General features: G+C 44.5%; 1 protein-coding gene across 3 annotated transcripts in view; it reads left to right on the top strand.

Moving 5' to 3' along the window:
• Window positions 1–12,251, top strand: part of FAT2 (FAT atypical cadherin 2) — a 98,971-nt gene that overhangs the window by 31,541 nt on the left and 55,179 nt on the right. For all 3 annotated transcript variants that reach the window (XR_015167760.1, XM_086412513.1, XM_086412515.1), the window contains 6 exons: window positions 667–725; window positions 2,213–2,524; window positions 3,494–3,704; window positions 5,281–5,420; window positions 6,055–6,336; window positions 7,408–7,618. Coding sequence is in view for 2 of the 3 variants with exons in the window: in XM_086412513.1 (XP_086268639.1) it covers window positions 667–725; window positions 2,213–2,524; window positions 3,494–3,704; window positions 5,281–5,420; window positions 6,055–6,336; window positions 7,408–7,618 (1,215 nt within the window). In the remaining variant the exon portion in view is untranslated. The remainder of the gene's footprint in view (window positions 1–666; window positions 726–2,212; window positions 2,525–3,493; window positions 3,705–5,280; window positions 5,421–6,054; window positions 6,337–7,407; window positions 7,619–12,251) is intronic.

Raw genomic sequence — 12,251 nt, 5'->3', positions numbered from 1 at the left:
CCACCTACCCAGCTAGGACCTCTCAAGTCTATGGGCTTGGGTGCCCCTCTGGTCTCCCAACAATCTTGAGCTTGACTTGTCTGATGCAGGCAGAGAACTGGCTCCTTTTCACCTTTATGGCCTCAATTTATAGCCACAGTGCCTAGAAAATGAAAACCAGAATTACAGATCACTAAGTTCACCTTCGGGAATTTACAGACATGCTGGGAGGAGCCCAGAGCAGCCCTCCTCTGGCTCATATGTGCCAGCTGGGCATGGGAAGAGCCCATTCTAGGTGCCAGGTGAGCAAGAGGATTAGAACAAAGGCATAAAATGTCACCCTTTTGTGATTTCCCCGGGAATTAGAGGCAGTGACTGTGACCCCCGTTATAACTCCTGATGAGCTGCCTTTTCACTCAACAGTAACAGTATCCTGGGCTCAGCACCCTCCTGATGGCAGAAGCAGGAAATAGGTGGGGACCCCAGCTGACACTATCACCTCTGCTGTCCTCTCCCTACCTCTCCTCCCCTTCTCTCTCTCCAGATTTCCATTTCCTTTTTATGTTGTGCTCTCCCAAGACCAAAAGAATTCTGAGCTAGGCTTTGAATGTAGGCGTTGAATTTATCCCAGTAAAATGGCCCTGGGAGCCATTTGCTCCAGTCTCCCCCCAACCATCTCTCCTCCAGGTCTCCTAGCCACTGCCCGGCAGCTGGACCGAGAAAACAAGGATGAACACATCCTGGAGGTGAGTGATGCTGCTGAACCCCTTCACTACGTTTGAAAACCTCCTGCAGGAGGCCAGGCTGGAGCCAAGCCAGGCCTTGGGGCCACATGCACGTCTCCAGGTGTAGCTGAGGAGGGTTCTGACTCAGGGAGAAGTGGCTACTTAAGCTGAGCAGGAAGCACTGATCAATTAGTAATGCCTGCAGGGAGTGTGGGAAAACGGAGCAGCACACATGGGTTATGTACTTGTGCAGTATGCTTTCTGGCCCATCCCCATGCTCTACAGTCACCCAAGGACAAACACTAGGTCAGTAGCAGAGCCAGGATGAAAACCCAGACCTTTGTCCTCTAGGCCCATGCTTTTTCTGTGCATATGTGCAGTCACTCAATTGGGTCTGACTCTTTGTGACCCCATGGACTCTAGCCCACCAGGCTCCTCTGTCCCTAGGATCTTCCAGTCAAGAATACTAGAGTGGATTGCCACTCTCTTCTTCAGGGGATCCTCTCCACCAAGAATCAAACATGCGTCTCCTGCACTGCAGTCGTATTCTCTACCACTCAGCCACCTGGGCAGTCGCGCTCTTTCTAGGATGTCTCTAAAATAAGCATCCCTGGTGACCATTCCAATGAGAGGTGTCAGTCTTGGCCCAGAGGGCCTTAAATCAGAAGTACTCTAGTCAACCCTGTCCTGTGTTATCCACAACTGATGAACAGGCATCTCTGCTAGTCTTAAAGGCATCAGCTAGGAGGGACACATATTCCTCAGCAGAACTGAAATCAGTGTTGCCTTCTATGATCCCAGGCTCTGGACATTCCCTTTGTGTAAAACCGGCATCACTAGTAAGGAGCAGCTCAATGGCCTTCTAGGCGCTGAGGCATTCTCCATAGTTCAGTAGAGGCATTTATCTTTAAATAGCAAAATCTTTTTAAAATTCAGAAGCATTTTGAGTGGAAATGTCCTATCTATACTGATGCATGTGATAATTTGCTCGCATGTGGAACAGTGCCTGGTCCTGAAATTGTTTTCGTGCCTTTCTTCTATCTCCGGATCTTATCTCATACACTGGGCCACATGCCTGACTCCAGAGGTACAGCCCACGCCTCCATAAACGCCTCCTCGTTTGTTTTCTTTCTGATCTCCCGTAGTTTAAGGAAAGTGAGAACAAAGCTTATGAGAATTACGAGCAAATAGAATGTCAAAAGTCTCTGCCCATGGGCCTCCCGAGTAAAGCGCCCCAGCTTTTGTTACAGCCCCTGTGGCTTTGTCTTCTTCCAATTCTTTCCAGTTTCTTTCTCTGTTCTTGCTGGCTTTTCTGTGGGCAAGGTTGCCAGACAGCTGGATTCCAAGAAGTTGAGGTTACGATAATAAAAATCACGAGTATATACCAAAGAACAGGCGGATTGGTACTTCCAGGCTTTTGAAAGCAGGGGCAGAGGAAGAGCTGTGGTGGTTGGCAATACATAGTCATGACCTTGCGCCTGTCAACTCACGCTGGATCCTCTCCCCAGGTGACTGTGCTGGACAACGGGGAGCCCTCCCTCCGGTCCACCTCCAGGGTGGTGGTACGCATTGCGGACGTCAATGACAACCCCCCTGTCTTCTCCCACAAGCTCTTCAATGTCCGCCTTCCAGAGAGGCTGAACCCAGGGACCTCTGGGCCTGTGTACAGGCTGGTGGCTTCAGACCTGGATGAGGGTCTCAATGGCAGGGTCACCTACAGTATCGAGGAGAGTGATGAGGCAGGCTTCAGTATCGACCCAGTCACAGGCGTGGTGTCAGCAAGCAGCACCTTCACAGCTGGAGAGTATAACATTCTCACGGTGAGGGTCGGGGGGCGGGGGGGTGGGGATTGGGTGCACACCTGCTCAGGGATGGATTTTCTCTGAGGATACAAGACCGGAGAGACAGCCTTCAGGCGTGATGGAGGAAGTCCTCACTTCCGTGGCTTTCTCCCAAAAAGAAGCCAAAAGATCAAAATTCTGGGCCTTTCTCTTTGAGGGCAATAAGGTCCTTGCCTGGGAAATGCACTCTCTTCTTAAAGATTTTTGTTGAGAGGGGCAGAGGCATTGAAATCAAGAAAACCTGGGTTCCAATCTTAGCACTGACATTTTACAGCTGTGTGGCCTTGGACACGTCATTATGCCTGGGAGCCTTTGTTCCATCATCTGTAAAATGGGGATGAGAACATTTTCCTTGTAGGAAGCTAATATAGTAAGTGGCTTGGGCCTGGGCTCTCATGCTGGTAGCCTAAATCCCAGCCTCACTGCTGGCCAGGCAGACAACCCCTGGCAGAAGAATTCACAATGCAGAGCCCCGGGTTCCTCCAGCAAAGAGCAGCTGATGATGGTTCCTCTCTGTGGGCAGTCATGAGGATTGAATTAGATATTGCACATATTGCTCTTAGAGCAGGGCCTAATGATAGGGAGAGCTCAATAAATTCTAGTTTATTATGTTGATTTTGTTGGGAAGGGTAAAGAGCCCATGCATGGAAAGTCTTAGGAATGAGCACACAAAGCCTTCAGTTAATAGTGGCTTTGATTCATCTTTCACTACCCATAAGGTTCTGGAGCATAGTTCTATGTTCTGTTCACTACTGTGCTTGCTGAAGCTCACTTGGTGCCTATTTACAGTAAGCTCCTAACTGTGCTGAATGGATGAACTAGTGGGTGAAAGACCCGCTCAGTCCATCACAGGGCACTCTGTCTCTTGGCCTGGCCACCTGGGTCTTCTTGTTTCTTGGCTCCAACCCTATAGACAAAGCCTCAACTTGAATTCTGGCCTCTTTTCAGGTCAAGGCAACAGATGGTGGGCAGCCACCACTCTTGGCCAGCGTCCGGCTACATATCGAGTGGATCCCCAAGCCCCGGCCCTCCTCCATCCCACTGGCCTTTGACGAATCCCACTACAGCTTTACGGTCATGGAGACAGACCCCGTTAATCATATGGTGGGGGTCATCAGTGTTGAGGGCCGACCTGGTCTCTTCTGGTTCAGCATCTCAGGTAAGGGCCCCAGGAGGGCCAGTCCCTCCCATCCTGAGCCCTAGTCGTCAGGGCACAATCCTTCTGAGCCCTCTCAAGGTCATCTTCCCTGGCATCCTCTGTCTTGGCTGTGAGTGGTGATTGCCTTTTCCCTGTTTCTCTGGGGAAGTGGGTTGTCAGGACACTGCTTCTTCTAAGCTTTCCTTCATATTATCTATGATCTCAGGAACTCATGGGTAACCCCAGCCAGAACTGGATGGGTCCTCAGTTATCCCAAGTTCCTGGGAGACCTAAGACCCAGGTCCAGAGAGTGGCCAGAGAGACCCAGAGGAGAAAACACAAGTTTTGTGCTTCCTCTTCTGCCTCACTATGAACATCATTGCAGAGCTGACTTCACTGATCACGAACTCGAGGCCAGCTGTACCCTGGGGCTATGCTTAACATTCTGGTCCCAGGTTTCATCCTCAAGATCAGGGAAAGGGTGCATTCTCGTGGTAGGAGACACTTGGGTCCAAGCTCTCACAGCCTCCTCTGAAATTTCTTTCTGTTTCTAAATCAACATTTTGTCAGAACATATCCGGGTTGGGAGTGGTTCACAGATCCCTTTGGGAATCTGATGAATGTTTAGGCTCTCTTTTTAGAAGGATACTTGTGACCTGTGTGCATGTGCGTGCGCACACACACACACACAAATTTGTGTACAAATTTGGCAGCTGAGGGGGAGTTATAGATTCTCTGAAACCCAGCCAGGGACTCCAGGTCAAGAATCTCTAATCTAAGAGCTTCAGTATCACCTGAAATCCCATCAAAGAGACTCCCACCTGCTTCAGAGGTTGGATACCAAACCTATCTTGAGCTTTTTAATCTCCTAGATTTACTTCCGTTGCTAATTCACTGTTCTTTATAAGCACTTGACATTTTTTCTTTTGCACAGAATTAACACATGCACTCTACAGAACATTTGGAAAATACAAATAAGTACAGAGAAGAGAATAAAAATCACCTAGTCAGTGGGAGGATAAACTCCCACTAAATAGAAGTTAATCCACTGTTTTCATTTTGATGTTTCCCTCTAGTCATTCTTCTTTACACAACCACACATTTAGGGTTACAAGAAAATATTGTTTTATAACCTTTTAAAATATATCCTGAACATATTTCTGTGTCACTAAACAGATTTCTACTAGCAGACACTTAAACAGCTGCATGCTACTTCTGTATTTTGGATTCTCATAGTTTATTAATAAACAATTCCCTCTTGTCAAACACAGTTATTTCCATTTTTTCCCATGTCTAGGCTTCTCTAGACCATGCAGACTACCTGTAACCATGACACAGAGCTCCATGACTCCTGCATGTTTTAATTCTAGTAACAGAATACATTGTAGGGTAAATTTTGGTCTTCCTCTGGGACTCCCCAGTCCTTATAAGTTTACCTTTTCCTGAATCATCACTTGGATCTTGATAATAATTTGACAATAACCCAACAGGATCAACTACCAGCTCCTCTAGATCTGCCAAATCCCACAGTATTAATACTTGTGCTATTACTGCCTACATCACTGAGGTCGTGCATGCTTTCCCCACCCCCTCCCAGGTGGGGACAAGGACATGGACTTTGACATTGAGAAGACGACGGGCAGCATCGTCATTGCCAGGCCTCTCGATACAAGGAGGAGGTCGAGCTATAACTTGACTGTGGAGGTGACCGACGGGTTCCAAACCATTGCCACCCAGGTGAGAAGCCTCACTGGGAGCCTTGAGTTGAGAAGAGATAGGAGGTTTCCTTGGTTGGAAGTAGCTGTGCTCACCACCATGTCACCAACGCACACTGGGACCTCCTTGGTAGGGATGAGGACGCAGAAGGCTCTCTGTGCATGTGTGCTTCTCAAAGAATACTGAATCTGGAATCAAGGTTCTGCATTCCAGTCTTATCTGATCACTCTCTCTACGTCTGTGATCTTGGGAGAATTCTTGTTCCCATTGTGGATCTCTGTATAATAAGGAGTTTTATCTAAATGAGCAGTTTTCAATTAAAGATAGAGCACCTAAGGGCTTTCATAGGTGTAAGGAATGATGGGAAGTGGGGCTCTGGATTTCTATTCTGGTTTCAGCCCATTTTATTTGCTTCATATACTGGAATTTCACCCCAAAAATTTCATCTGAAGAAAAGGTCCTTAAAGAAGAATTTTGATTTTGAAAACCACCATCTTAAAGCCTTGTGATTCTGAAATATGGTCATTCATTCAACAAAATTTTATCAAGTGACAGCTGTATGCCAGGCCTAGTTGTTACAGTGGAGAAGCAGTCAGACAAGGTCCCTGGCCCCCTGGAGCTTACAGTCCATCTTCTCTTTCACCCTCCTCCCTAGGTCTACATTGTCATGATTGCCAATGTTAACCACCATCGGCCCCAGTTTTTGGAGGCTCATTATGAGGTCAGAGTTCCTCAGGACACAATGCCTGGCGTGGAGCTCCTCCGAGTCCAGGCCACAGACCAAGACAAGGGCAAGGGCCTCATCTACACCATACATGGCAGCCAAGACCCAGGAAGTGCCAGTCTCTTCCAGCTGGACCCCAGTAGTGGTGTCCTGGTAACTGTGGGGAAATTGGACCTGGGCTCGGGGCCTTCCCAGCATACACTGACAGTCATGGTGAGTTAACCAAAGACTTGGGTAAGGATGTGCTTGTATTCGGATGTGTGGGGGTGTACATGCTTGGAGGCATGGTGAGGGTTCCCTCTCCCCTTACTGAGCCAGGTGTACTGATGTTTAGAGTGATAATCCATGAGATGAGTTGTGACATTTCACTGCCTGCCAGAGGCATCTTCCATAACGGATGCCTGAGAGTGAGGAAAGAGATGGGATGGCTGCCAAAGAAGTTCCTGCAACTTTGGCTATTCCTGGGCTCACTCCAAATATCCCCAACAATTCCCTCCTTCCTCCATGACTGCATGATCGCATGAACTCATATAGCATCAGAGCTGGGAGGGGCCCAGAGACCATCCTACTCAGAGCAAAAAGATATGTAAGGGCCTAAATGAAGGAGGGCTTACTCCAAGGGTCATGTGCCTGCACTTTCATAACCCTGACAGTGAGAGCCTCCTGAATTTATGCCCTCCATCCCTCATTTGTCTCACTCGAGTCCCAGTCCTGGTCCTACCTATTTCTCTTATCTTATACCTGAGGCTCACAGAGGAAGAGACTTGCTCACCATCATACAATTTTTTAGATGGAACCAGAATCACAGTCCAGCCTTTCCAACTCAAGGCTCAAGGTTCTTACATGTTACTTTATCATCCTCTGGGCACTTAAATATATATTAAAGGCTCTGAGAAGTCCTGCAGCAAAGAAAACATCAACTTGGCTTAGTTCAGTGCTCCCTAAATTCACTTAACTATAGGATTTTTTTTTTTTTCCTGAATAATACACTAACATCTTGAAGAACTAATATTCTCTAAGAACAAATTTGGAAAATACTGCTCTTCTGCTTATTTCTGCCTTCTCCTAAAGTGGAATTATCCATGAAAATAGCTCAGTCTAATAATCATGAATTGATAAACTTATTTAAAAAGAGAATAGAATGTAACAGAGCAAAGCTTAAAGGAATACAGAGAGTTATGACTGGGTGTATTTTTCACTGGCATTCTATTTCATTGACCTTTATCTAATCCTGCCTCCTCCATTCCACTTGCTGCTCATCCCATCGCCCCCTTGGGCCCATAGGTTCGCGACCAGGGGATGCCCATCAAGAGGAACTTTGTGTGGGTGTCCATTCACGTGGAGGATGGAAACCTCCACCCTCCCCGCTTCACCCAGCTCCACTATGAGACACGTGTTTCTGACACCACAGTCCCCGGAGCAGAGCTGCTCCAGGTCCGAGCCATGGATGGCGACCGGGGAGCCAATGCTGAGGTCCACTACTCCTTCCTCAAAGGTGAGAGGTCTGACCGTACGTGCAGGATACGTGGAGAGGGGCTTTGGCAATAAGGAAAAACACCAGGAGCATGGATTTGCAAGTTATTCAAGTGTCAATTACTTGCTAAACTTTGGCAAATTATCATTCTAGAGCATTCCCTGGAACTATAATGACCTAAATTAATGTGCTTTCAAAGATGGTGAGAATGGTAACAAAGGATTACTCAAGTTATGGGAGAATTTTCATTGAGAATATATATATATCCACCAATGACCATACATGTAAAGGATGCTTATGAAGTCCTCGCAAAATATATATATATATATATCGGAGAAGGCAATGGCACCCCACTCCAGTACTCTTGCCTGGCAAATCCCATGGACAGAGAAGCCTGGTAGGCTGCAGTCCATGGGGTCACTAGGAGTCGGACACGACTGAGCGACTTTACTTTCACTTTTCACTTTCATGCATTGGAGAAGGAAATGGCAACCCACTCCAGTATTCTTGCCTGGAGGATTCCAGAGATGGCAGAGCCTGGTGGGCTGCCATCTATGGGGTTGCACAGAGTCGGACATGACTGAAGCGACTTAGCATAGCATATATGTATATATATATATATATATATATATTTTTTTTTTTTTTTGGCCACGCCATGTAGCATGCAGGATCTTAGTTCCCCAGCCAAGGATTGAACCAATGCCCACTAAATTGAGAGCACAGAGTCTTAACCACTGGACTGTCAGGGAAGTTGCCCATGCAACATTTTAAAAGATAGTATCTTTGTGCATGTACAATAAAAGGGACCTATAAATACTTGATAAGATATATGGCATAGTTTCAGGAGTATTTTCTTCTAAGGCCACATCATGATTTCATACCTCTTATTTTTTTAATCTGAAAAATGGGAATATTATCTGTGCCAGAAACTCTTTGTGAAGACTAAAAAAGAAAATGTATGTTAACACTTTGTAAATTGTAAAATATTATACAAGTGCCAAGGGTTATTACTAAGTGTTAATTATAAGTAGTTAATATGACAAAAATGATAATATCCAGGACCCAACTAATTATTAATCATAATTTGTAATGTTTGATAATTCATAATCGATACTTGATAATTATTGTTATCTATAATATAAATTAGTATCTAGAGAAGGCAATGGCATCCCACTCCAGTACTCTTGCCTGGAAAATCCCATGGACAGAGAAGCCTGGTAGGCTGCAGTCCATGGGGTCACTAAGAGTTGGGCATGACTGAGTGACTTCCCTTTCACTTTTCACTTTCATGCATTGGAGAAGGAAATGGCAACCCACTCCAGTGTTCTTGCCTGGAGAATCCCAGGGACGGAGGAGCCTAGTGGGCTGCCCTCTATGGGGTCGCAAAGAGTCGGACACGACTGAAGCGACTTAGAAGCAGCAGCAGCAGCAGCAGCAGTATCTATAGAGCAAGATGCTATAGATGATCAAAGGTGAGCATGACTTGCTCTTTGCCTTCATGGAGCATAATGATGTTCATTTACTGCTTGTCGGTGTCTTATATACTTTCAAGAACTCAGAATGTTTCACATTTTCCTTTTTTGTAGAGACAGTCGTTATACCTTGTCATATGGCAGAAGTCTATTCATCCCTGAAGAATAATAATGCAAATAATAACCCATTAATGGCTTCTTTTTGTGACTTATGAAGTATAATCATCTCTTTTTTCTCAGTGACAGTTCCACTAATGTTGTACTAATTTTTTTTTAATAAATCTAAAACATTTTTTAAATCTATGCCTCACAACATATGGGATCTTAGTTCCCTGCTGCTGCTGCTGCTAAGTCACTTCAGTCATGTCCGATTCTATACAACCCCATAGACAGCAGCCCACCAGGCTCCCCCGTCCCTGGGATTCTCCAGGCAAGAACACTGGAGTCAGTTGCCATTTCCTTCTCCAATGCATGGAAGTGAAAAGTGAAAGTGAAGTCGCTCAGTCGTGTCCGACTCTTAACGAACCCATGGACAGCAGCCCACCAGGCTCCTCCATCCATGGGATTTTCCAGGCAAGAGTACTGGAGTGATGTGCCATTGCCTTCTCCGCTTAGTTCCCTGACCAGGGATCAAATCCAGGTGCCCTGTAGTGGAAGCTTGGAGTCTTAACCACTGGAGCACCAAGGAATTCCCACTGCTACTAATTTTATTTTACACATTGAGTTAGTTTTAAAATAATCTTATGATTGAAGAAGTAACACATGGTTATTCTTTGAAACCTGAAAAAAACAAGAATCTCCGAAGAAGAAAATAACACTCAGAGGACTTCCCTAGAGGTCCAGTGGTTAAGACTCTGCACTGACTTCCATTGCAAGGGGCACAGGTTCAAATTTAAGATCCTGCATGCAGCAGTATGGTCAAAAAAATAATAAAAATAACACTCGGCCATGCCTTTCATAACCCAGAGAAAATAATTTCATGTATTTCTCTCTTATCTTTTTCTATGCATATTTCTGCAGTTCTAAGATCAAAATGAATATACAGTTTTCTTCCCTATTTTTTTTTCTCTCAGCAGTAAAATAAATTATAATTATGCTTACTTGGCTACTTTTAAGGGAACTACTTTTAAATTTCTGGTTGCTCATTAAAACCACATTCTTTGATCAACCTCAGGATTTGTATAACAAAGGCAAGTTGGGAAATCACCTCAATAGCCAGCTGCAGAGTGACTTCGCTTAGTGGGACAATCAGATGGAAGGTTTTGTGGTGAAGCCTGGCTATTTACTTTGCCATTGAAATAATAAATGAAATAAGCATAATAAGAAGTAGTACTCCCCTGAGTGAAGGACTTGTACTCCTGGGTGGTGAGCAGAATTATTCAGGTTTAGTCATGGTATTAAATAGGTAATGGTCTCATCACAGAAAAAAAAAAAAACATATTTGAAAAACTATATCAGGTGATGGATGTTAAACAAACATTGTAGTAGTCATTTTGCAATATATACTTAAACATAGATCAAAGTATGTTACACATGTTTAATGCCATGTTATATGTCAATTATATCTTAATAAAACTGAAAAGAAGTACCAGTTATGCAAGCTGAATAAGTTCTGGTGATCTCTGTACAGAATTGTGCTTATAGTTAACAACACTGTACTAAACCTCTAAAAATTCAAGAACGTAGACCTCATGTTATCTGTTATTACCATAGTATAAAAAAAAGGTAAAGGAAAAAAAAAAAAAAGAATAGTTACAGCCCAAGTAAGGTCCGACCTTAAAACTGTGACAACTTTGAGAAGTTTTTTTAGGAAAACATGATTAGTTTTCAACATTACCTTTTGTGAACTATGTAATGTTGCATAATCACAACTTCCCTCAACTTAAATTTGAAATGGTATTATGTATTTATCCAAATAAATATCAAATTTTAAAAGGACAATAAAAATAATAATCAGACATGGAGAAAGGAGTCCATTTTTGATTTTCATTTAGGCTTCCTGATTAGTCAAGGAAGATTCCTTTGGGTACTATGAGCTCTTTAATTTTCTAATATTTGCTGCAGAAAGACTGTTGGATACTATACTGTTGTACAGGTAGTGGCTGAATATTAAAAAAAAAAAAAAACCTGTAAAGGTGGTGTAAGAATGCCTCAGTTCAGTTCAGTTCAGTCGCTCAGTCGTGTCCGACTCTTTGCGACCCCATGAACTGCAGCACGCCAGGCCTCGCTGTCCATCACCAACTCCCGGAGTTCACTCAGACTCACGTCCATCGGGTTAGTGATGTCATCCAGCCATCTCATCCTCTGTCGTCCCCTTCTCCTCCTGCCCCCAATCCCTCCCAGCATCAGAGTCTTTTCCAATGAGTCAACTCTTCCATTCAGGTGGCCAAAGTATTGGAGTTTCAGCTTTAGCATCAGTCCTTCCAATGAACACCCAGGGTTGATCTCCTTCAGAATGGACTGGTTGGATCTCCTTGCAGTCCAAGGGACTCTCAAGAGTCTTCTCCAACACCACAGTTCAAAAGCATCAATTCTTTGGCACTCAGCCTTCTTCACAGTCCAACTCTCACATCCATATATGACCACTGGAAAAACCATAGCCTTGACTAGACAGACCTTTGTTGGCAAAGTAATGTCTCTGCTTTTGAATATGCTATCTAGGTTGGTCATAACTTTCCTTCCAAGGAGTAAGTGTCTTTTAATTTCATGGCTGCAGTCACCATCTGCAGTGATTTTGGAGCCCAGAAAAATAAAGTCTGACACTGTTTCCACTGTTTCCCCATCTATTTCCCATGAAGTGATGGGACCGGATGCCATGATCTTCGTTTTCTGAATGTTGAGCTTTAAGCCAACTTTTTCACTCTCCACTTTCACTTTCATCAAGAGGCTTTTGAGTTCCTCTTCACTTTCTGCCATAAGGGTGGTGTCATCTGCATATCTGAGGTTATTGATATTTCTCCCGGCAATCTTGATTCCAGCTTGTGTTTCTTCCAGTCCAGTGTTTCTCATGATGTACTCTGCATATAAGTTAAATAAACAGGGTGACAATATACAGCCTTGACGTACTCCTTTTCCTATTTGGAACCAGTCTGTTGTTCCATGTCCAGTTCTAACTATTGCTTCCTGACCTGCATACAGATTTCTCAAAAGGCACGTCAGGTGGTCTGGTATTCCCATCTTTT

Source organism: Bos grunniens, chromosome 7 (genome assembly GCF_055505025.1).
Source record: "Bos grunniens cultivar Pamir isolate PY7600 chromosome 7, Bosgru_T2T1.0, whole genome shotgun sequence".
Classification (NCBI taxonomy): Eukaryota; Metazoa; Chordata; class Mammalia; order Artiodactyla; family Bovidae; genus Bos; species Bos grunniens.
The sequence above is the reverse complement of the archived record's forward strand: the minus strand, read 5'-3'. Positions and strand labels throughout refer to the sequence as shown.